Source organism: Neolamprologus brichardi, chromosome 15, assembly GCF_056152115.1.
Source record: "Neolamprologus brichardi isolate AB-2024 chromosome 15, ASM5615211v1, whole genome shotgun sequence".
NCBI lineage: Eukaryota > Metazoa > Chordata > Actinopteri > Cichliformes > Cichlidae > Neolamprologus > Neolamprologus brichardi.
Genome location: NC_142118.1, coordinates 28,384,430 through 28,410,705, shown reverse-complemented (window position 1 = coordinate 28,410,705; position 26,276 = coordinate 28,384,430). Strand labels below are relative to the sequence as shown.

The 26,276-nt window shown below is 40.2% G+C and overlaps 2 protein-coding genes across 2 annotated transcripts in view; one reads left to right on the top strand and one right to left on the bottom strand.

Annotated features, from left to right (window-relative positions):
- Positions 1-830: 830 nt before the first annotated feature.
- On the bottom strand, positions 831-8,780 carry amd1 (adenosylmethionine decarboxylase 1). The gene is made up of 9 exons (XM_006796229.3): positions 8,473-8,780; positions 4,932-5,018; positions 4,601-4,727; positions 4,385-4,487; positions 2,776-2,818; positions 2,358-2,502; positions 2,180-2,272; positions 1,945-2,100; positions 831-1,113 (listed from the first exon to the last, which is right to left on the bottom strand). The coding sequence occupies exons 1-9, from the start codon at positions 8,580-8,582 to the stop codon at positions 967-969; spliced, it is 1,011 nt and encodes a 336-aa protein (XP_006796292.1). The 5' UTR covers positions 8,583-8,780; the 3' UTR covers positions 831-966.
- A 1,621-nt stretch (positions 8,781-10,401) lies between these two features.
- cdk19 (cyclin dependent kinase 19) overlaps positions 10,402-26,276 on the top strand; it is a 58,206-nt gene continuing 42,331 nt past the window's right edge. The window contains exons 1-2 of the mRNA XM_006796228.3: positions 10,402-10,659; positions 15,943-16,018. Of these exons, the coding sequence (XP_006796291.1) occupies positions 10,532-10,659; positions 15,943-16,018 (204 nt within the window). The 5' untranslated portion in view covers positions 10,402-10,531. The remainder of the gene's footprint in view (positions 10,660-15,942; positions 16,019-26,276) is intronic.

The window sequence follows — 26,276 nt, the reverse complement described above, 5'->3', positions numbered from 1 at the left end:
GCGTTGTCTGGAGTCGTACATTCAGCTCAAACCTGTTCCAGGCTTTCTTTCCAGAGAAATGTACATTCGAAAGATGGCCGAGCAAGCCGCTCTGCACGGCCTGCGCTACATTCAGGTTTTTTTTTTGTTTTTTTTCCCCAAACCCTCTGTGAATGCTGCATGACTGGGTTGAAATATCTAGACGCTTCCTACAGATGTGGGCCAATGTAAAAAGTTCAAGCTCAGATCTGAAGTGTGCAAGCTGAAAGTTTACCATTTAAAGCTGCCAAAGAACAAAACCTGACCAATAAGATGAGAACTTTTGAACCTTTAGTGCAACATCAAAGCAAGATGACATTTCAAAGACAATCCCACAATGCCCAAGCTCAGCACGACTTGAGCTGAGGTGATTTGCCTCCAAGTACCTTGAGTAAACAGGCTTTTAAAATAAACTCAGTAACAGAGTAGAGAAATAGTCATGCTAGCTAGGTGGGTGGGTGCAATTTGAAGTTTAAATCAATGGATGAGATCTAAAGTATGCTTATAAGAGGCGGACTGATCTGAGCACGTCAGGGTCCTGGTCTAGGGTGGGCGGAAGCCTTGTCTGTGGGGAATGAGGGGGGACACCTGCAGGAAGGGACCGTTGTACTGGGCACAGGTGGACAGCCTGAAATAGAGCGTGTTTAATACCTCTACATGCACTTCAAGATCACAGCAAGAGTGGGCTAGAATATCGTAACAGAGAAAAGAGCTTTCATGCAAGGGATCTAAGTCACGGGTACAACAATGCAAACAACTCAAACTGGAAGTTAAAGTAGGGGCAGCAGCGCCATCGCTGACACCAGGACAATCTGGATGGCGACAGCAGCAGCGGGGAGGGTGGGACAGGAGAGACGATGATGACAAGCTCGCTACTGGGTGGTGAAGCGCACCGCAACGTGGGAGCGCTGAGGCGCCACATTTTTTGCGCCTCTTCATCCTCGACCCTCAGCTCTGCTGCTGGTTCTGCTGGCGATTCTTGGTGTAGCTTGTGAAGACAAAATTGTAATCGTTGAACTGAGCCAACTGGCGGTCGAGGCGCTTGTAGCCCTCCATTTTTGGAGGAGTAGAAAAGACACTGCGACATTTAGAGCTCTGCAGGAGAAAAAACAAAAACAAACCACTTTATTGGCTTCCTGTTAAATCCAGAATTGAATTCAAAATCCTGCTCCTCACATACAAGGTCTTAAATAATCAGGCCCCATCTTATCTTAATGACCTTGTAGTACCATATCACCCTATTAGAGCACTTCGCTCCCGCTCTGCAGGCCTACTTGTTGTTCCTAGAGTATTTAAAAGTAGAATGGGAGGCAGAGCCTTCAGTTTTCAGGCCCCTCTTCTGTGGAACCAGCTTCCAGTTTGGATTCGGGAGACAGACACTATCTCTACTTTTAAGATTAGGCTTAAAACTTTCCTTTTTGCTAAAGCATATAGTTAGGGCTGGACCAGGTGACCCTGAATCCTCCCTTAGTTATGCTGCAATAGATGTAGGCTGCCGGGGGATTCCCATGATGCATTGAGTTTTTCCTTTCCAGTCACCTTTCTCGCTCACTATGTATTAACAGACCTCTCTGTATTGAATCATATCTGTTATTAATCTCTGTCTCTCTTCCACAGCATGTCTTTTATCCTGTCTTCCTTCTCTCACCCCAACCGGTCGCAGCAGATGGCCGCCCCTCCCTGAGCCTGGTTCTGCCGGAGGTTTCTTCCTGTTAAAAGGGAGTTTTTCCTTCCCACTGTTGCCAAAGTGCTTGCTCATAGGGGGTCATATGATTGTTGGGTTTTTCTCTGTATCTATGAAGCGCCTTGAGGCGACTTTTGTTGTGATTTGGCGCTATATAAATAAAATTGAATTGAATTGAACTTTACAGGAAGCAGTTTAAAATCCCCCCCCCGGGTAGATGCAAAATTGGATTTGAAATGCACCTGATTGACAAAGAGTGTAGTCACAAATTTTCCTGGCTTGAACACCTCCACAACCTTCCTGATCAATTCATCGTATGATGTCTGGGAGAGGTTTGTTTCAAAGCTGACGTAGGAGAACTCTGGCTCTGGGGTGATGTGGATGGTCCAGTAGGTTCCCTGTGGGGAAAATGAGCAAAGTCGCATCACTGATTTGCTTGAGCGCGCAACTATGATGAAGAAACAAAACGCCACTCACGTCAGTCTTCATCCCGTTCATCGAGTATCCACAAGGGTTGAACATTGTGGCATCAATCACAGAACCTGGTATCAGGTCACGAATTCCACTCATCTGCGAGAACAGAACGAGACCGTGATTACGAAGGTTAAACTACTACCACATGCTTGTTCTGGGGGGAAACCGGGGGAAAACTTACACGAGTGACCTCACTTGCGGAAACACCGTCTTTCATGTAGAACTGGTCCATGATGGCTGGATCAAGGTCGCTCATCAGAACTTCCAGCGTCTGATCAGCATACTTGTTCTCCCAGTACTCTGGCATATCCAGAGTAAACAGGTACCTGTGGGAGAGATGCAAGGGGGCATTAAAGATTTTCAAACCTGGAGGATGCATGGAGCTGCTACCTATGAGAGGAGGCCTTGAACATCCTTTCAATTTAAACTAAAGGTCAATTCCCTTATGAATTGGCATTTTGTTGTCACAGATTACCAACATTCACTGACAAGTGCTGAACTCCAGAAACCACAAATATTTAATTATATTTCATGACTGAAAATCTTGACCATCTTAGCTATTAGCATATTAAGCCAGTGTGGGATATTTTAATGCTCACCAGCAGTCAGAGTTCAAACGTCCCATACAGTAGGCTGCACCATCTGTAAAAGGAGGGAATATTATGGTTACCGTTTGTAATCAACTCAAAAACATTAGGCAGCTCTGAAGAGAAGCCACAATGGTAAAAGCTACACAGGATTACAGTCTGTGATAATACTGAATTTCCTTTTCCCCACAGCTATAGTATAAACAATGCACTCCATAGTCTCAATATTACAAGCAACAGTCAACATTTGTTCTTAAACGATTAAAACAGCTTGGGTACAGATGATGATCACAGATACATGATTACCTGATCTATAAAAAACATAAACCTAAGAGTTGCATTAACCAATCAGAATCAGGGTGTGTCTCATGATTGGATATTTAAAGGTTCACCAACCCCGCTAGTCAGTGCCAAACAGTTTTATTACTTTATTCATGAGGGTAAATAGATGACAGCTATGTTAAGCAGTGCTGCTCTGTAGTTCTTTTGTGCTAAAAAGCTGCATGTTGGTGTTGTCAGAATAAGCTATAGAACTAAGTTGTCAATGTTAGCATAGGAGAAGCCTACTGCTAACAGCACTGCTAAGATTATGTTTGATCAATGAGGAATGTGCTAATTGCTTAATACAGCTAACACATGAAATGTTTGTTGGTTAACATTTCACTTTGATCATTTAAAGTGTGTTTGATTTCAATTTTTTGTCGGGGTAGTGGTTGAGGAGTTCTGTCTTTTAGATTTGTCAACTAGTCCAGCTTTTTGTTTAAACAACTAGCAGATTGTTTGCCAGGAGCAGCCATAAACCAGGAACTGCCCTGGGCATTTTCCCGCTGTAAATTCAGAGCGTCAGGGATTCAACAGACTGTGCTACAAACACCCTTTACTAGGGCTGTGCGATATGACCAAAATCTCATATCCCGATATAAGAATTCTATCGTCCCGATAACGATATAAATCACAAAAATGTAACATTTTCTATAAATTCGATGAATCTCAGGCAGCTCGACTTGCGGGAAGTGTTTCCAGCTGCGCGTCATGTACCTGGAGTCGAGTGTTTTAACCGATGCATGAAACTATACATTTTTAGACATAAGTTGTAACGGCCGCAGTTTTCTTTGTGAGTATTTATTACACGGCGTGCTGCGGGGAAAAGAGCCTGTTCTAACGTTTGAGTCTAAGGTTTATTTTTTAGCACCTGGTGGCTCTTTTTTTACTTCTCATCTATAAATAATCTGCTCTTTCACGTGATTCAGTTTATTTTGAAAAGTCTAAACAGGATCTTGAGCTTTATTGTGAAAGGTTTATGTGGAACATAAACAAGCGGACAAGCGATGGTGTTACCGTTGTTGTTGCTAACGACAACGCATAAAAACAGGCGCTTGTCCATCTGTAGTGTGGTTATATAAAATATTAAATAATATTAAATAACTTTAGGAAATTAATATAGCCACTACAGTGACCATCAAAATGATGAAAAAATACTTCCGTAAACAGTTTATTTTGCGACACCACGAAACAAACAATAGATGTTTTTATATCATCATCTGATATATATTGTTATATCGAACAGCCCTACCCTTTACTTGTGTGTGTAACACATTTCAGAGTTTCATGTATCACGTACTGGGAAAAATCTGGCTGAGGAAGTCCACTTCTTCCTGGAAGTTTCGATGAGGGAACTCTTGATGGGCTGGTTTCATGAAGTTCTTACGGGAGTAGAAGAAATTCTGCAAACGAGACACTAATGAATAAACCTACGCAACTAATCAGCTTCATTGATACAGCTCGTTCAGATTGAGATGAAATAAGCTTTGTCATGCAAATGCTACACCAGTCTAACCTCAATGGTGTCGAAGCCGCAGTACTCCCTGGCGAGTTCCAGCAGAGGCACCAGTGCTTGCAACAAGAGGGTGGTTCCGCATGTCTTCAAAATGAAACGTCTCTTGGAGACAAACATGCTACTCTCACTGTAGAGACAAGGAGTTAGTCACCAATAACCACAGAGCATCGTTTCCCTCATTATATTCTATGATACGTAATGATGATTAAGTAAGCCTGGTATCTTTGCATGTAGAGTACATGCCCATACTGACACCTGAGACTGTCATTAATGGAAATTAGGTTAACGTCTAGTTGGAAAGACTTTCTGCAGGTATTGCGCAGGCACTCACCTGAGTATATAAGCTTCCTGCTTGTCAGTCTTTGTCACACTTATTATCAAACAATGCACATTTTCCAAAAGTTTGTCCCACTCAAACCTGAAAGAAAAAGAACACAAGTTAAATGCATACAAAGACAAAGTTGTTCTCTTTTGAGGTCATTTTAAAGTGGCACCCACTACAGGAAAGAACTATTGGTGGTTATGTAACATGGCCAAGTTTGGAATGTTTTCAGGATTTTGAACAGAGAAGTCTATGAAGCTTGCTGTAGTCTTTACACTGAAAAAGTAAGTGCATATAACAATTTCAGTGCCAGAGTATGCTCTGGGCATACAATACTGATGATATCAATAGAGGTATTGTTCAGACTGAAATGTGTTTTCCACCATGTGCAGATGGCTGTAGGGTAATGTGGACTTATTCTGCACCTACAGCAGACACACACCTTCTAGCAGCTGCCTCTGCCCCCCGAACACCACCCAGACAGCTGGGTCACATTATAACCTTGGAAGAGCAGCCAAACCCATTCACAGTGGGGGCCTGGGCTGCAAGACAAACGTTCCAAGAAATAAAGTGTTCGATGAAAGCATACCAGCAGCTCAATAATGAATGCTTTATGAAACTGGCTTTTCTAAAGAACCTAACAAAAAGAAATGCTCCTCAGTAACTAGACTGCAGCAGTATGCATAAAGGCTGTGGGCAAAAATGCAAGACCCAATTATGTTCCTTTCTACCTTGTCAATCTACAAATAACTAGATGACTGAGGAAAACACACAAAAACAAATAAACACAAACAATGCATCTCTCAAGACATTGTTCTAAAGACAACAAAATCAAGAATAATACAGTTCACACTGCAGCCTTTTGTATTCGGGCCTAATGGCCCAAGAAACTACACTACAAATATGTTTACTACCTTCCAGTACCACAAACAACACTTCATCTAATCCCTTAACAACATTGTCCTCAGAGTGACAGGCTTACATCATCTGTTGTGAACATCACTTCCTCTGAGAGGGTGGGGGCAAAAAAGCTAGGTATGGTATCACGGAGTCAAATGTGCTCAAATATCAAGTTTCAAATAAGGTCAACACATAAACAAGTAAACAGTTTTTTTTACACTTCCAGCCCAAAACACCACCAATTTAAAAATCTGGTTTTTAGTTTGTGCATAGCAAAAATTGTATAAAAGGATGTGAAGGATTTCAAAACTGCACGTCTCAGAAGATAAACAAAGGTCCTGCACCGAGGACCAACATTGGAGCAAGATGATATAAACTCTAAATCATGCTATAAGCTACTCTAAATCTGGCCATGCAGGCGATGTGCCTTTAAGATGATTTTGTTATATACCAGCTTCTCTTTGGCATTGTCCTTAATGCAAAGACTCAACATCTTTAGTTTGCCATCAAGGCCAAGCCTGATGAGAATGAGTGTATACCATAGTACCATCTAAACTCTTCTTAATCATATTATATCATTTGCAATGTCAACAGTGTATTTGGAAGATGAACAAAGGCATTACAGGTATGTCTGGATACAGTTCAGCTCGATCACTTACCGGAACATAACAGAGCTGTTGCGACATGCCTACTTCCCAGTTTCATACCAGAGGCCAAGCATTAGCAAGCTGTGTCAGCTCCTGCCTCGGTGTGAAATCGACACCAGAGGTTATTTCTAGCTGTGCAACGAGATCATATTTTCCTCAAAGAAAGCAAAGCGTCAAACCTGTTTTCATGTATCCCAGAGATTATGAACACATTGCTGATCAAGACGGCACATGTTGGAACGTTTGCCGCTTATCAGACAGAAAAGTGCTCACTTACTGGATGGCTGGAACACAGGGAATAGTAAATTTCTCAGGTGTTTAGAGGTGAATATGCTATGACTTTATGAACCAGTCTCCCCTACAATCACTGGAAGTGCTTGGTATGCAGTCTGAACCCTGACAAGTGGCAGCAGAGGTAATGTGAGCAAGCTTCACATTTGTGAATCAGATGCCCTTGTGGTCTTATTTGGACATTGGCTAACGTCCATCGAGTCTGATCCACTGACAGTGTCCCTTTGAGCTGTTAATCTGCCCTCTGGCTGTAAATTAATGCCAGCTTTCCTTCACTCCAATGGTTACACACTTGTTATAAACCAGCCCCTGATCTGGTCATTAACCAGAAAAAGTCACCCATCACTGGGGATGATTTGGCCTCCTTGAACCAGTCATGAAATGACAAGCTGCCAGAGAAAAAAAAAGATTAAAAACAAAACCCTAAGCAAAGGCAGTGGACACCATTAACACTTTCACTTACTCTCACCTTACATTAAAGAATCAGTACCATTCTTACCTCTATAGGTGACATAACCCAGGTGATTTTAAACAATCTATTTGTTTTACAGTGGACAAGTTCCACTAAAGTCTGGGAAGCAAAAAATCATTATGACACACGGTACAAGTCTGCCTTTAAGGTTTCTCCTTGTTAAAGGTTGTTTAAAACGTGCATTTCAAACCAGCTAATTTTGCTAGCAAGCAAAAACCGAATTTCTCACAAGAACTGAACCCACATGGATTTTTCAGAATCCATGCCCCCCTCAGTCCTTAAACGTAACCAAGTGCCCCGCGGCACAACGTAACAGGGAACCCTCTAACCAATCAGAGCAACTAGGAGCGAGCGCACCGCATGGCCGAAAACGTGAACACGACTTTACGCAGTTTCTCTGTGGTTAAACAGACAGCGGTAACAGACCTGGGGCCAGCCTTTAGCAACCGCAAGGGCAGAGGGAAAGGTTGACGGTTTTCCCCAATCACTTATGAGCCTTAAAAAGTAAAGAATTAAAAAAATTAAAAGTGGAATTGGAATACTTGAATCTATTTCCGTGCCAGCAAGGCACGCGGTGACAACGGACGACCACATGTCTCACATGCCCCCCTCGTTGTAGAGTGACGCAGGAAAAAATAAAGCATATGTAATTACAAAGACCAAGCAATTTAGTGCACACGAGCACGAATATATATAGCAATTGGCAAATAACGACAATAAGATCGCCTCATCACTAAATCACAAGCAATCTGCACAGCGTCGGAGAATTCAGGAGACGGCTGATAATTCGAATATTTTTTCCTAGGGACTAGCTTAAATGAAGTAGCTCTAAATTGGCTGTCATGGTGGCGTTCAAGCCTCATGCGACAAATCATCTCGCAAAAACAAGCGATGGGAGCTGAATATATTAATTACCGCAAGCTCCCAGGGTGAAGAATGAATGACTCAGCCACTGTTAAAAGGGGGAGGTGTCCATTTTCCAATGGCGACGTTAGCTAGCTCCCCAGCTTAAGGATCCACGGTTAGATTTGGTTCACTTCAATGCTTGCCGTCTATCCAGGGGTGGATTAATAACTATAAGGAATACAGTGTCAACGGAAACGGGACTGTATAATATTCAAGTTGTTATACATCTCAAAAAGTGACCACTGAAGCCGTGCATGTAGCCGGTGTTTCTGTCAATGTACCACTAGGCTGCTGTGGACTGACACTGCCCCGGAGATACTCAAGTGACACGAACCTTGGGATGGTACGGAGGTCTCCGTTTCCTTTGGTCTCATCCTGCCGAGAGAACCACACCTCCAACAGCTTCTCGGTCCCCTCGAAGAAATGTGCACCGTTATCTTCCATCGTGAGACAACAGACACCCAACAACCAAAAATATTACAACGTCGTTTATAACGTTTACAGCTTAATTACTCCTTCCTCGACCTGTTATTATTTAGTGAGGTTCAGTCCTTAAAACAATCCAGGAGTTGATTTGCTTGAGTTACCGTCTTCCCTTTAGCAGAGAATACCGTTAGCGAGCGCTAGCTAATATCGCCGGCCATACTGTGTAAGCGCTGAATGGAGACCGCGCGGAGCTTTTATTTGGCAGTAGCCCTACGTAAGCCTCACCTCGAGCCAATCTGAACGCGAAGCCATATCTTGGGATTTGTGATTGGCCAGAAACCTATCAATTATAATAGAAGGCGGGTCTTCCGTCATGAAACTTTTCCGCCTGCATGTAGCTTTCCTCTGGAAATACATATTATATATATATATATATATATATATATATATAGCAACATCAACATTACATGATATCTGAATTTAAGTTTACGAAGGCCAGTATGACAGTTGACGGCATGTTCGTGTAAAAGTCCTTTTCTGATAAGTTTTCTTCTGTTCACGACGATTACGTAACTGCGTGTTTTTCTAACACAAGCCATTGTGTTTACTTATCACATTAATTTTCGTTTGTACGCTCTCTCTTTTTTAAACTGTATAATTTGTTTTTTCGCTTAATGGTACTATAATACTGATATTAAACTGCAAATATCAGATATAAACCACTTAAATGAGAATATGACCAAATTGTTAAATTTGATAGAACTAAACTGGACTGCGCAGGTATTCGTTTTAGTAAAAGAGTGTACTCATAGAAGGAAAACAGGTGAAAGAAATCCCAAAGGATAATAAAAATCTACTGTATGTGTTACAGGACTTACTTGTCTCATCTCATTGTGTTCCGGGCAGTGGGAACTCACACATACAATTGTCACCCAATAGAAGGACAGTAATTAAGTATGAATCACATACATATGACATGACGTCACTCATCTACATATACAGGTGTGTGTGCATGTCAAAAACCTATCGATTATTATAGAAGGCAAGGGTCTTCCATCATGTTGTTGTTTAGTTTTTTCATAACCTTTATTTATGGAAGACATTTCATATGTTTACCACTAACTGCACTAAACAATTTTCTTGTTTTTTTTTTTTTTTTTGGCTGACTGTAGTTCACAAAAGTAAAAAATGAATCTAAATCTCAAAAGAAAACTGTGTCTTAAAAAGAGATGAAGCGACCTACTTAGATGCTTATCAGAAAAAACATCAGCTAAAATAACAGTTAAGAAGTTGGAAAACTCATATTATCCCCGGAAAAAACAACCCCAGAAACACCCAGGATGTTTGCACATATCCTTAAGTTACACATAGCACTTGATATCTTTAAACAATTTATAATAGGTCCCATACCCTTCGGATCACATTGAGTTTGGTGGGAAGTGGTCACTCTAACTATATTAAATGAATACACTGCATATGTACACAGTTGTTCAGCTTTTGCAATACCATTATTATTACGACCATTAAATAATAATAATAATAATAATAATAATAATAATAATAATAATAATAATAATCCAGATAACGAGGATCCGTTTAGCTCATTTATTTATTCATCTTACGTGACGTTAAAAAAAGGTAACCTCAAACCACCGACGGCCGCATTTTTGAAGAGCTTTCATGAGTACGCAAAGTGCAACGAACAGCAGCGAGAAACGCGGGTTGTAGTTTGCCATAGCTTGCCTGACAACGCGGCAAACTGCGGCGCCTGCTCATAAGAACTACCATACCCAGCGAGCCACGCGCGCCAATTAGAAACGTCAACGAGCCAGTGAACATTAAGCGGAGCAGACCAAAATCCCAAACAAGGAAATGGTGGGGGAATAAAACGACCAGATTATTTAATTAATGCATGTTATAATTAATATTTTATTTTATTGTAAATTAAGGCGTATTTATGGGTTAAAATGGATTACGACTTCAAAACAAAGCTGGCGGCGGAGAGAGAGAGAGTAGAAGATCTGTTCGAATATGAAGGTTGCAAAGTGGGTCGAGGCACCTACGGGCACGTTTATAAAGCTAAGCGCAAAGACGGGTAAGATAACCGTGAACGTTATTGTGTATGCTGACATAAAACTGACCGCGGGATGCATTTTGTGAACACACGCCTCGGTTATGTGCTGAACGGGGCGTTCGATTTGAAGCTCCCCGAAGCGATAGCCCGTGTCTCTGTGTTTTTGTTTTCATGTAACGCACTCACTCACCAACGGTCCCCCCCCCCCTCCGTCCCCAACCTCAGAGCTCCCCCCTTTCCTCCTCCTCCTCCTCCCCAACACCCCCAAACAACAATGTAAAGCCGCGGTGCTGTTTATTTTCTGACAAGTGTCCTGTCGGCGGTCGCTGCAAAGGTAGCTTCTATCGTATTCTATTGTCACTTCGCGCAATAGTGACACCTGAGCGGCTTTTCTTGGCCCCGCTTTCAGCATCGTGGAGTGCCAAACTTTTTTCTCCCTCTTTCTGACACACATTGTTTTCTCTCTGCCATTTGCTGCTTACACTCAATGACAAGCATATGACAGCGTGTGACCACGATGTATATATCAGCAACAGAAAGCAGGACAGATACGTTCTCACATTTCTGCTCTGCTGTGCCAACGGTGTCACTGTTCCTTATGCAAACTGGCAAAATCCCAGTCCAAAAAAGTGGCAGAATCTGGCCAGTGCGCTTCCTATTTGAATATTACAAGTTTCATTTGTACGATAGCCAAAAGGTTAATCACTCTGATCTAAAAATTACTTTCAAGAAAAGCAGCGTTAACCAAGGGCACAGTGCATTAAGAGCTGATTTTGCTGCCCCCGTCTTCCAAATGCTTTGTCATAATGTTTTCTCGAAATCTGAGATGGAGAAACTAATTTTAAGCATTAGATGAACTTATTATACAGATGGCCCAATTTGACTTCTTCCCATGTATTACTCGTTTTAGAATAGGATAGAGTAGAATGCCTTTGTTGTCACCATACAGTTGTACAGTGAGATAAAGAGCATGTATAAAAATGTACAAATATACAACCCGGTGTAAGAAGAAAAAAGTAAATATGTAAATAAATTATTTTTTCGAGTCATGGCAGATGGCTGTCTCTCCTTGAGCCTGGTTCTGGTTTCTTCCTGTTAAAAGGGAGTTTCCCCCCCACTTTTTACTCAAACGGTCATTTGATTTTTGGGTATTTTTTCTATATTACTGTGGGGTCTTTAATCTTACAATATAAAACATCTTGGGGTGACTGATGTTGTGATTTGGTGCTATATACATAAAATGGAATGCAATGGAATTGTCAGTGTTGTTATAGCAAAGCTAAGCACTGTTTTATTACCAGTAGGAACAGTATCACTCCAATTAGATCCAACCTAAAAGGAGTGTCACAGGGAACATCTAGCTTTTCCACATTTATAATAGCCATTATCAAGTCAATATTCATAACTGGTTAAGAATACCAGTTACTAAGAAGTAGGGTTAGTGAAGTTGGGCTAGCTGGTATATAATGATGTGCTACACGATTGCTAGCATCACAGCTATGTTAGCATTACGTAAATACAGTGAAGCTGGAAGATGAATGCTAACTTTTTTCCACTTAATAGCATCCTGCCAAGCAATTGCATGGCAGGATGCTGTAAACAAACCAAACTTCAGTCAGGAGAACAACTGAGATAATCCATCTACAATATGAGGTTAGTCATTAATATACTGCAACAACATGGGAATAGAGCAGCTGCGAGAGAATTCAGCACTAATGAATCAATGGTACAGAAGTGGAGGAAGCAAGAAGAATGAGTTGAGTAAAATTTGACGGTTTTGTTTTGCTTAATGCGCCTTATAATCCGGTGCGCCTTATGTATGAAAACAGACACGTTCATCAACAGTGCGCTTTGTAATCCGGTGAGCCATAAGGTCTGAAAAATAAATGTATCCAGGCCCAAGACGAGAACTTAAAATATAGAATGTGGTCATTGTTTCTGTTCTTGACAAAGCTGTCTCATTCAGAAATTTGACAGACAGTTGGATTTGACCCTCAGAGGATGCAAGGCCCTGAGAATAAAGAGCGTTATAAATTCCCAGAAATGTTAATGCTTAGCAAAGCCTCCTTTTCCCAGTACCTAAAATGTTACTCATGACTTACCCCAGTTTTGCAGCAGAATTTAAAGTAATGCATAATTTTCATTGTTTGCTGCTTTCTCAACTTAAGAAAGCTTAAGGAGCCTAAGGGGCCTTGTTGTCATGTGAAAATGCTGTGTCTCCACACAGCATTTTCCAGTTTTGCTTTTTTTTTCACAAGTGGAACACGTCCCACCAACAGCTCAGTGTGTCTTAATAACTACATTATAGATAGTTATATCAGTTATGGATGCATGTTTTTACAGTGCCATAAAGTTAGTCCTGGAAGGAATTCATGGTGGATGGGTCAGGAAGTCATTGAAATTTCTTTTAACCGTGACTGTTGGATAAACAGCATCAAAAGCAAAGTTTTGTTCATTTCTTTATAGCTATTTTTGTTCAAACATTACCAGTGCTGATTTTCTCTGACTTGTGTATGTGTGTATTTTAAGGGTGTTATTATCTGCTAAGAGCCAGTCACCAGGGCACCAGACCGCAGCTCCAAATTTTGAGGAAGACGTGAACCGTAGAGACATTATGGCAGAGGCAGACAGAGCTGGCTCACGCACACCATCACAAGATCTGTGCGCTGGCCTGAAGGGGCCTGAGCAGATAAGCCAACACTCGCCCTGTGGGTGTTGTGGGGCAATGTATCGCCGATTTGAAAAGGATTGATAGTCAGTGGTGTGTCTCCTCAGAGTGCTCTGGGCCTGCTTCATAGAAACCAAAATAACAATCACTTCAGGGATTGTTACGAATATAATAAAATATTACAGTTTGCATATTCTCAAAAAAGTCATTAAAAATAGAATGTAGTGATTTTTCAAATCACATTGAAAACAGAATCCAACATAGAATTATGATATTTACACTGAGACATTTTGCTCTTTCATGAAGAAAACGTTCATTTTTAATTTCATGGATGTGTCTCACAAAATCACTGTATGGGCCAAGGAGCTCCAGAGATCACTGTCTGTGAACATAGTCCGCCGTGCGATCTAGAAATACAGGTTAAAGGTCTGTCATACAAAAATGTATCCATATGTGAACACGGTGCAGAAATGCAAATAATAATAGTTAGTGTAAAACTGTGACTCTTTCTTTGACTGCCTACGGTAGATCTGACAGTGCCTGTTTGTGCTGTGAATAACTGATATTTATTGAAGTTACTGCTGATGTGCCACATGGCTTAAACCCTCCTGCTTTGGAGAGGATGCATATACTGTATGGATATATGCGCATATATTTAAGACACTCAGAAAAAAGACAACGACCAACTTGAAGAAACAACCACAACACCGGCCAGTTACCATGGATAACACTGAGTAGGGTGTCTCATTAGTAACGTCTAGCAGACAGATCATGAGGGACACACCCTAGTTTTTTTTTTTTTTTAAACTCTTGATCAAACGTTTTCAGAATTAAATTTTTTTGTCAAATTGCCAAATACACGTGATAGTTACAGTTACTTTTGCTTATCAAGTCAACACAAATGTTTTAGTTAGGACAGAAAAAAGCATGTGGAATAATTTAGCTAACAGGGGTGGGGTTACAAAAAACTATTCAGCATAGTATTGCGATATTTTGTATGGCAATAATCTATTAAATAGGGATGCCAAATATTAGTGTTATGAATGAATTAAAATACTCTGGGAGTACTACAAAGAAGAGGTTTCATCACATGCACAACCATCCAATTTAATGTAAGTTTGTTTGACTAACGTTACGTTACATTAAATTGGCTCAACTGAAAAACCATCAGACACTGGACACAGTTATTCAGAGCAAGCCAATGGCTCAGTCACACACATGCTAGAACAAAAATGATGGCTTTTTTCACAATGTGATAATGCACTTGTCATTGTTGAAAGATACAACAAAATTTCATTTGGTGACCAGCAACCAATGGTAATGGTTTTCCAAAGCTTGAGGTTGTTGCACCTTTATCACCACTTTTGAATAGACTGTGACATTGACAGTTTTTTGAAGTCATAATTTGCACTTTAAATGTCGATAATGTTATTAAAAAAGGTTAGAAATAACAATAGTCTTTTATTGTGAGTGAAGTGTTGTGATAATATTGTATATTGGGATATCTGGTAATCCTCACCTCTATTAGCAAACATTCATAATTAGTACTGCAAGCACAGAGGGCACTATGGGCACTACATAGACTACAGAAGACGCACACAGTAGAAATAAACACTATATATGTTAATAGTGTAATGTGTTTAAGTGGGGCTTCCTTAATCTATAAAACAGTGAACCTGTTTCATAATCACTTTCATCTTCTGACATAAAATTGAAATTTCAAGCATATAGATTTGGGTTTACAGTGTTTGGATCAATCTTTATATGTCAAGCTCTGTAAATTTGTCCTGGTTTGCATTACGGAGTGGATAAACTGTTTTATTGAGTAAATTGATTATATTAATGTGCAATTTTTTTTATAGACTAAAGGATTAAATGTTTGAGCTGTTTTGAGCATCTGTGCAGTTTAATTAGTATTAGAGATGTGTGCCTGAGAGCTCCAGTTAATCCGTGACCATCTCCAATGCAAATTAGGCTGAAAAGTGTTTGATATTACCACCATGAGGACCTCTTTGATCTGTGCAGGCTGCTCACTGAATGAAGTTGTTATTGGACACTGTCCACTGAGTGTGTTTACATTTTAATCATGCCTCTTTGCTTATTGTAAACAGACTTATGAATCCTTTTAGCCCTTATTTTCTCCACTGCTCTGTGTTCAGGCTGGGCTTCCTTAACCGGAACTCTGCTTATCTCAAATAATCAATATTGGTCTGCTGAAAGTGCTCGGCCCTGCGGGCTCACATTTCACTTATTAACTGATTTTCATGCTCAAATTTGATGCACAACGGCAATTGACTACCTTGCAAAAAGAGGAAAATTGCCAACTGAGAGCTTTGGAAGTGTCAGTGTGTAGTTCGAGTTTTCGTCCCTGCATCAAGGGGAATTTCACTGGGGGCACTTATCCAGACCTAGGGAGCACTCCTGCAGGGAACTAATGGATCTTTGCTGCCAAAAGCTATCACTAATAACATGGATTCCTCTATGGCAGTTGTGGAACTTGAACCACAGGATGTTTTTTATGCCCTCTGCTGTCCTCATCCTCCTTGCAAAACACCTCCTTTACTAATCAAACCTTCAAAAAGCCTTTTTGTTGGCCATCTTCTAATATTCTTCATTTTCTCTTTTTCTCACCACAGGAAAGATGAGAAGGAGTATGCACTGAAACAAATAGAAGGCACTGGAATATCAATGTCTGCCTGCAGGGAAATTGCTGTAAGTTACTGTTTTCATTACTAAGGCCTTACATGACCATGTTGTTCTCAGGCTCTTTAACCTCTTAACACCCACTAAGTCATTGCTTAGTATAAATGTTAATGTCAAGGATATTTTTGTTTTAGCCACTTGCTAAATAGGCTAATTTTCAGGAACTAGAAGATGTTACATTTCGCATGGAGTTCAATACATTCATTTTGGCAACACGGTTGTTATGCCAAGATTGTGTCCGTTTGGTCTACCTTACAATATAAAGTGCCTTGAGGCGACTGTTGTTGTGATTTGGCGCTATATAAATAAAATTGAATTGAATTGGTTAATCCAAATAGACGTCCATTTTTATCATAGACGAAACTTGTGAAAAACCCTAACCCTAAATGGGTTGCCAGCGACCTGGTAGATGTCGAGATGACTTCATTTGCTGCAGAGATAAACATCAACAAATATCACAAAATCCTGTGAAGACTTTTACTGAATATTTTCAAGCAGACTCTTTAGTCTGGATGTTTCTTTTAGCGTTATATATAGAATAGTATCAGAGTTTGTCCAAGATGAGGATTTTAAGTGATTAGCTTTGAAGTTCTTAATGGGAGAACAGATACATGCTCCTTTGTAGTTTTGAGTCTAGTTCCCTACAGGGAACAGGTACAGTCTGCTACTAAAACACAGAGTAAAGTTAGTAAAGGGGCAACCCGCGGCTGCTAAAATTAAAAGGAATGTAGCGTTGTTTTGCTTCATGTCTGTTGAATGAAACTTGGCAGAGATGCAGCTCAGGATATTCAGAACAGATTCATTATAATCAGAATCGCTGACAGATTTAGTAGGTTTTAAAAAGGTCAAAGAAATAAAATAAAATAAAATATTTTATCTGAAAAGTCTCCTGAGTTGTTCTAATCCATACAGCCCAAGGATGGTCATATTGATCATTTCGTTTTGAAGCTGTTAATGAACTGGGGCATGTTTTTCAAGTAGAAAGGAAACGTAATAGAATATAGTTCAAGTGGGTAAGTGATGACATTGATGGTAGCACTGGTACTGTTTCCACAAACGTACTGCCTGCACACATAAAACCATGAGAAGCATTTTCTCTTCTCATAAAGAATGTTTTTAACACTTCATTAGATATATTTAACAGCGGTTTTCACCCTTTTACTTGTGAAGTAAACTTAAAATGGCAAAATTTCAGTAGATAAAGTATCATATTATATTTAACGGGTCAGACTGATGCTGTAACTACCTGTGGTTTGAACACCTTAATATATCTTGTACAATTTAAAAAGGTGCAGAATTGATTAATTTAAGTTTTTATCGACTTGATTTTCTACAGCTTACTCAAGGATTTTTATTCTTATCTTATTTTCTCCTCACTGCCATGCCACTGATAAAGAGGCCATGTGCAGAATAATATTTTACTGAATATAATAAATGCTTTTTTTTATCCCTCAGCAGTAAAAGGCTGATGGGTTATTGTGGTCACCTTGCGGCTGTTTGTGAATGTGATAACTCAAGATTGAAGCAACATAGACGTTTCAAATTTATACCATAGGTGTATCTACTCTCCACCACATGATCACCACGATCATGATCAAGGCTGCAATAGAAAAACATCAGTGTTGCCTGTATAAAGTAAAAAGAAAACAACTTGTACCTTCTTATCAAAAATGTTCTAACTCATTGTCAGATTCTCTTCCCCCCATCATGTGAGCAATATGGGAGTGCCACTCTCTCTGTCTTAAAAAGAAGCTGCAGTGTACATTTACTGAATGACAAAACACTGTCACTTGGATAGTTTACAATATTTCTGCATAAAGCTTCACATAATAGATGTGTTTTTTTTATTTTTATAATCACTTTGTAAGATTTGGTAGCCAGCTGTCACGTTTGACTCTGTCAGGTCAGTAGAGGGGACGTCGTGTTGCTTGAGTGCAAGTCAGTATGTCACTCAGCAAGTCCTGCCGATAGACACAGAATGTGGCCAGACAGGCTGGTGAGCTGTTATGTAAAGGTCTCTGGTTTCATGTATAACATGGTCAGCTGGAGGGGAGCTGAGCACTGTATATTGTAAACACAGTAAGTGACTCTGCACCAGCATATCCATCAGTAATGACCAAACTCAGTGTAGTTTCCATGCCCCTTTGCCACCCAGTAACATTTAAACTCACTCAGCAACGTGTTGCATGTTCTCAGTTCCTCTTTTTGCCTGTGATGTAGTGGGTGGTGTGTACATTTTTCACAAAGAAAACTGATATAACACTACACTAAATGAAAGTGAGATTTCTACTAAGACATGTCGACTGTACATAAAAGCTCAAAAAGTCCACTTGATTTAAATGACGTGCAGTATTATTACACTGAGCTTTTCTTTAAAAAAAAAAAAAAAAAAAAGCTTGGACACGCAGCAAAGGGCTGCGGGGTGGATTCGAACCCAGGACGGCAGCAGTTTGTGAATGTGATAACTCAAGATTGAAGCAACATAGACGTTTAGTATGTGGTTTTCACTCTTTGGCGTGGCGTGGAGATTTTGTAGACCTTGGTTCCACTGCATTTTACTCATCTGTCAACATAGAACAGGTTTTACTGTATATCTACTGGATATACAGTCTTCTGAAAAAATAGAGTGAGATTATTTTAAAAATGAATGGTTCTCTTTCCCAGATGCGTGTCACAGGTTGCCGGGGCAAGCCGTGTGAATTTAACAAAGGACCCAAGATGCGGATATGCAGTGAAGTGAGAGGGCTTTATTGACACAGAACCACAGTGATAATAAACAAAAGGAGAGTGTGGCGAAAAACCAAACTTAGACATAAACTACACTGGGAAAACTAAAACCTAAACAACAAACCTGAACACGAGAGAAAGCGACTTGCAGGGAGAATTCATAGGATGACGGCGGAATATTCACAGACAAGAAAACACCAAATAACACAGACGAACCAGCAACAGGCAGGAGAATACACAGGGCTTAAATACACACAGCAGTAATCAGGGGATGGGAGACAGGAGGGAAGCACACCTGAGTGAAATCACAACTGACGAGGCAGGGGAAACGTAAACTGAACACACTCACATAAGACAAGGACCTTCAGAATAAAACAGGAAACTAACAGACACACAGAACCAGACAAGACACTGAACTGAACAGACAGACTCACAAGCAGACACAGTGACACCATAGACAGACAGAGGGAACACAGAGAAGTGGGAGCAGGCAGGCACAAAACAATACCCTAACGAATGGCAAACTGAACCCAAAGACATAACAGAATAAACAAGAACACAGAATATTATAAAGAAACACAAAACACTGAGTCGTCAGACTCAGGACCATGACAATGTGCTTGCTCTTAATTTTTCAAGGTAGTCAGCAGATGGTCTCTGCTCTATACTGTGTTCCTAGACTATTTAAAAGTAGAATGGGAGGTAGAGCTTTCAGCTTTCAGGCCCCTCTTCTGTGGAACCAGCTTCCAGTTTGGATTCAGTACACTGGAACCCTCTCTACTTTTAAGATTTGGCCTAGAACTTTCTTCTTTGATTAAGTATATAGTTACAGTTGGATCAGATGACCCTGAATCCTCCCTTAGTAATTTGTAGAACTTCCTGAGTTAATTAGCCTCTGTCAGATTTTTGATATACAGTAAAACATCTCTGGCTACATGAATGTGTTGAAGCAGTGAGTCTCAAAAATTTGATAGACTGGCATTACTCCACAATGTCACCTGTGCAAGTTAAAGTAGTTACTAATCTTTGTCATTTTGGAAACTGCTGTAGAGCTTTTATATAGAACTTAAACCCTCTCATACTGGTTCAAGGATTATGGTGCCAACCTGGTGTCATCTTCCTGGCCCTGGCACTGATTTTTTAGAAAAAAAGACAGAAGGACAGCCATGCAACAGATATGAAAAAGAAAAAGTACCTAGAAAAAGTAAAATAAGTTTTTTTTTAGGTGATCTAGCAGTAGCTGTCTATTGATGACTGTCTGCAGCTTTGGTTGGTTGTCGGTGGGTTGGATATGTAGAGGTCTGTGACCTAAATCCTACTTTGGAGGCTTCACTGTCTGTGTCCTCAACTATTTATCAGTTTTTTATCATTTATTTGCCCTATATGTATTGTGCTTTCAGTAGTAAAAACTGCTTTTAAAAATATTCTTTCTTAAATATACCTCTAAAAATACCCCTAAAATATATTTTAGGGGTTCCAACCAGCAATGAAGAATTGTTGGTCCTTTGCTAACCTTAACATCTGTAGAACATTAGAAGTGATTAAGAAGCCTAACCACCATTATCAGTCCCTTAAACCCCTGTAGAAGAGGAGATCTATTAGAATTAGAACTCTAGAATTAGAATTGAACTGGGCAACTATGTTTCAGCATTTCATTTCCAAATCATAATTCTTGCACGTGGGTGTATGAATTTTACAGCTGCGGACATGGCCTCAGATTTGGAGGTACTGATTCTCTTTCACACTCAGCTGCGAACCACTACAGTGCGAGCTGGAGGCCATCACCCGATGAAGCCAACAGAACCATATAATTTGCAAAAAGCAGAGATGAGATTCTGAGACCACCCGAGTGGAAGCCTTTCGCCACTCGGCTACGCCTAGAAATTCTGTCCATAAAAATTACGAAGAGAATCGCTGACAAAGGGCAGCCCTGGCAGAGCCCATCTCCCACTGGGAACGAGTCCGACTTGTTGCCGGCAATGCAGACCAAGCTCTTGCAATGGTTGTATAAGGATTGAATGGCCTGTAGCAATGGGCCAAACACCCCACACTCCCAAAGCACTTCCCACAGGACACTTTGAGGGACACGGTTGAATACCTTCTTCAAGTCCACAAAACACATGTAGACTGGTTGGGCAAACTCCCAGGTACCCTCGAGAGGATAAAGAGCTGGTCCAGTGTTCCACAACCGTGACGGAAACCATATTGTTACTCCTGTATCCGAGGGTCTACTAACGGACGGACTCTCCTTTCCAGGACCCTGGCATAGACTTTCCCAGGGAGGCTGAGCCATAAATTAAACTTAAATTATCACACATGTAATTTGTCATTTTGAAAAATTTGAAGCACATGCAAAATTATATACTGAATATGGTGAACTGTGGTTTTTGGGGACTATTGATGGAAGAAAAAGAAGACCTGTTCAAGAGACAGCCTTCAGCACGGCACAGAAACATTGCTATATTTGAGGCTATGGTGATCTTGTTCCTTACTGTTTGCGTACTGTATGTGTAAGTGGTTTACTGGCAATCTGTTGGATGATAAAAAATTAAGACCCACTTATTTTAAGACTGTGCACAAGCTCTCTTGGTAGAGCAGGTCCCAGTTGTTAAGTTCTGATTTTACATTTTCAGGGTTTTTTTAGATAGTTTGGTTAAGCAAAAGCCAGTTGTATTTCTCTCTGTCTGTCCTCTCACAGCCTGTCAGTTTCTGCCTTTCAGCAGGTATCAGATTGCATGCCTGCTCAACAATCTCTCTTTCCGGTCCTGATTGTAGTTTTGTAGTTAAACAGGGTGTGGAGCAGTGCGTCACATCCTTGGAATAGTCAAATTGTGATTTTGATGCGTAGTGATGATTGATGAGTCACACCTCTCTGGTCAACAATACACATTGACGTGCGTGAAACGGGTGTTGTTAGAAATTTGGTTGGACCATTCTTTTACTTGCAGAACTGGCTGCTCACGGAGATCTGACTGGGTGTCATGTTTCATTCACAAGTGGAGCTTAGTGGGTTAAAAGGATACAGTTGCGTTGCTTTGTCTTTCAAGCTTTGGAAGAACAATCATCCCTTTCATAACTACTCCTCCTCTGATGATAAAATTGCTCTGTTTTTTGATATCTGGAAAATTAAAAATAGGATATATCCTTTTGTCACAGCATTCTTTTCCAGAATAATTAGATCAGACCATAACAGTCTCCGTCTCCTGGGGCGAAACATTGTTAGGCTGCCTTTGCTTTTCTTACAGTGATAATGATTAATTTTAACAAGTAATTATTTTCCAACATTTTCTACAATAGTTCTGTGCTGCAGTGAACAGTTTTGGAAAACTGAACGTTAGGGTTTTGAAAGAGTTCAAGAGCGTGGACTATGAAACTTGGCTGGTTGTTTGTTCAGTGGATTTAAACTATTACAAGTATTATGCAAATGATCTGTGTGTTTTGCACTTGTACTTCAGATCTCTTTAATTCGAGGGGAGAAATCTTTAAAGTGATTAAAGGGGCGATCAGACAAAAGCTAACACAGTGTCTTTGGGTGGTTAGTTTAAGAATGTTGTCTTTGGAATGGGTATAATAGGCATTCTGTTATTTTTAGCTCATCTGGCCAAATACCAATGAGCTTATGCTATAGTCAGACTTTCATTCTTTTACCTGTCGTCTCTCTGTCAGTTAATCCACTATTCAAAAGCATTGCTACTCCTCCATAAACATTGGTTATAATTTTGGGAAACTTGCACACAGTGACCAACTAATGGGTTGTACTCCAATCTACTTTTAACATTTAACTTTTTAATCAAATATTAATTATTGCAATTTTTAGAATGTGAGGGTCTTTTGTCAAAGCAAAGTTGTTTGTCAATGCCAGAGTAACTGCTGTATTGAGGCTGGACTTGCCATATATTGATGCATGGTTTCCTTTAAATCCAAACCACATAGAATAAACACACACTGGAGAGTACAGAGTTCTCAAATGGGACATGAACCACTGTCCGCTGTCCAGAAATATTATTTTTTTGTAATTTGTTTGAGCATTGTGTAGCTTAGGGCTGCTCAATTAATCGAATTTTAATCTCGATTATGATCTGGGCTTTCAACGATCATTAAAAATGACTGAGCCGATTATTAGCCCCTCCCTCGTGCTTTACTCTCGCGCTGCTCCGTGTGGCAAATCGAGCGCACCTCTCTGCACGTTCTTTCGAACACGTGTCACAACAATTAAGAGCAGCGGTCCCCAACCTTTTTTGCGCCACGGACTGGTTTATGCCCGACAATATTTTCATGGACCGGCCTTTAAGGTGTCGCGGATAAATACAACAAAATAAAACTAGTACCGGTACCGAAAAAAAGAAAATTTATTCATAACACACGTGAAAAGACCAAGGAAAACCGAGTAAACAATAAAAACGATAACAAAATAACGCTGAAAACCGATAAAAACCCTGAAAACTATACATTTCACACCTGAGCCTCAACTCTCGCGGCCCGGTACCAAACGACTCACGGACCGGTACCGGTCCGAGGCCCGGGGGTTGGGGACCGCTGATTAAGAGGACCCGAGGGAAGCTCGGAAAGCTAAGCAGAAGTTATTTGGAGAGGAGAGTGACTGCTGTTGGTTGAAAAGAGAGGTAAAAAAACTTCAGTGGTGTGGAAACATTATGGGTTCGCGGAGTCAGACGTGGATCAAGTAGACATAGTGTGTAAACTTTGCTACAGTGTCGTAGCTGCACCACAGAGCAACACTGCAAAGTTCACTAAACATAGATGTTTACATTTTTCATTTATTTTTTATATTGCAAACATTTGCACTGTTATCAGTATTTGCACACTATTTTATATTATTTTTTGACAATCTTTAAAGTCATTATTCAATACATTGTTATTGTTAAATAAATATCGTCAAATAATCGAGATCTCAATTGCAGTGAAAATAATCGTGATTATCATTTTTGCCATAATCGAGCGGCCCTAGTGTAGCTCTCTAAACACAACTTTTCACAATTCAGTAAAATGTCAGTGAAGAAAAGCCTTCTCCTTATTGAAACAACAGCTTGGTTACCATACAGATGTCTGGTAGGCCTTTGATCAATGGAAAATCACTGAGTGGGTAAATACAAAAAGTCTTTGTTCAAACCAAATTTAGATGGTCATCCAATTTTGGTGAACCTATGTAAATTGTAGCCTCAGTTTCCTGTTCTTAGCTGACAGGAGTGAAACCAGTGTGGCTCCCTGCTTGTATAGTCCATCTGCTTCAAGTGCTGTTTGTCATTCAGAGATACTCTTCCACATACCTCAGTTGTAACAAATGGTTTTTTGAGTTACTGTTCAAAGCCTATCAGTTTGAAGTAGTCTGGCTGTTCTCTGATCTCTGGCATAAACAAGGCATAAACTGCTGCTCATGGGATTGTCACGGTCCTGGGTCATTTTGACCCAGCATTTTCAGTTCTTACATTCCCTTGTATTATGGTTTGGTATTCTGATCCTTTTGTTATGCTTTGTTTATTAGTATTATTCTATGTTCTTTGTGAGGGGTTAGTTCTTGGGTTGTGTCTCGTGTTTAGTATAGGTTCACTTCAGTGTCATGTCGGTCTGTTTCTTGTTTCCTGTTTTATTGTGAAAGGCTGTGCCTCATGACAGTGTGTCTAGCTTTGCTCCCCGTGTCTCGTTAGCCCAAACCCTCTCAGCTGTGTCTCCCTCCTGTTTCTCATTCCTTGATGACTCCGTCAGTGTATTTAAGCCCAGTGTGTCCTTGTGTCAGTGTCGCGTTGTTAATGTCTACTCACCCTCAGTCTATGCTCTGTGTTTTGGTCCCTGATCATCTGCCTGTTAGGTTATATTTTCCCAATATAGTTTGTCCCCTATTCAGTCTGCAACCTGCAAATAAAGCTGTTTATTTTGAGTTCAACTTCGCCTCACTGAATCCTGCATTTTGGGTCCTTCCTCCCTGCCTGCCGGTACACAGCCATGACAGAGATACTTTCTTTTTTGGGGGGTCATTCTCTGTAAACCCTATAGATAGTTGTGTGGGAAAATCCAAGTAGATCAGCATCTCAACGACCATCCCACGTTCAACGCCGCTTAAATCACCTTTCTTCCCTCACGCTCAGTTTGAACTTAAGCAGGTCTTCTTCATTATGTCCACATGCACTGAGCTGCTGCAATGGGATGATTAGATAGTTGTGTTAACTACCAGTTGAAGAGGCATACCTAACAAAGTGGCTGGTGAGTGTCTATTTTTTCCAACAGAATTCTCTTAACAGTTTTTGTTTAACCTTGTGTACATCATACCAATCATTTTTCCATTTTTGCATTTCCATTTTTCTCTGTAATACAACAACATTGACAATATTTTTTACCAGGCAGCGGACTTAAAGTTCAAAGGGTATAATAGGAAGTATAACAGAAATGATTACTTGGCTGTTAGTTCTCCAGCTTTTTGTGTCCGCAAAAGGGTATAATCAAGGGTTTAGTGGGGAGGTTCCTCTGCTTAACACTAAACAGTGGGAAAAACATTAAGAGCACAGTGAAACTCAATCAGCAGCATTGTTGTATGGAGCGTAGTGTCACATTCACTCTGTACAGAAGTGAGTGTAGCTCTTTCTTGAATTCTCTGGCATTCAAGTACCCCAAAAGTATACAAATCTGTCAATTATCGTTTTCTACACTTATGTTAATGTTATTAAATTGTTAGTGTGTCAGAAGGTTCACAGAATAATGCTAATGCACACAGTTTCTGTTTGTTATCAAGCCTTTTTTAAGCCATGCAACAAAATGTATTGAAACAACCTTCTTACCAGAAGATTTATATTGAGTTGTCCACAAGTTTGATCAGATCTTATGTATTTATTTTTTATAATAGTGCAGTCATATGGTCTAACGTAGGTAGATGTTAGACTGTAGACTGTAAGTAGTAGGATGTAAGTCACATTTATTTCTCAGCAGGACAAGCCTCACATCACTTGTCTACTAAATGTTGCACCATAAATTTGTCTTGCTTAAAATATTTGAGAGTTTCCCAGCAGAACAAAGGGGTCTTTGTGCCTTCCAACCCACCACCTCGCTTGGTTTAGCAAACGGTGCACTTCATTAACTAGCATGCTGCATGAAGTTGAATTGAGACAGGAAGGGAGGAGAGAGCTTGGCTTAGCTGCAAAATGTTTTTGGTTTTGGAGCAATAATGAGCATGATCTTTTTGGTCTTTTCATGTCGATGTACAAGTTTTGGATTGGATTGTTTCGACTGGTTGAATTTATCCTCAGAAAAATATTATACAGTTAGGTTTGCTTCGTTTGAAATCCACTGTGACATTTTTGCTCATTTCTAAGTCAGATTCTCTATTGTAAAATAAACCCAGTTTATATAGCTAGAGTGAAACATCTTACAGCTGTTCGTGCTCTCTGTGCTATGATAGCAGCTGGTGTGCTTCTGTTGCTGTGTGGTATAAACGGTATACAGTACAGCCTCTGTCAATTCAAAGGTTTTACAGATCATAACATTATTAAAAGGTACCTATAGGTACCTATAACCTCAGATGAACAACTGAACG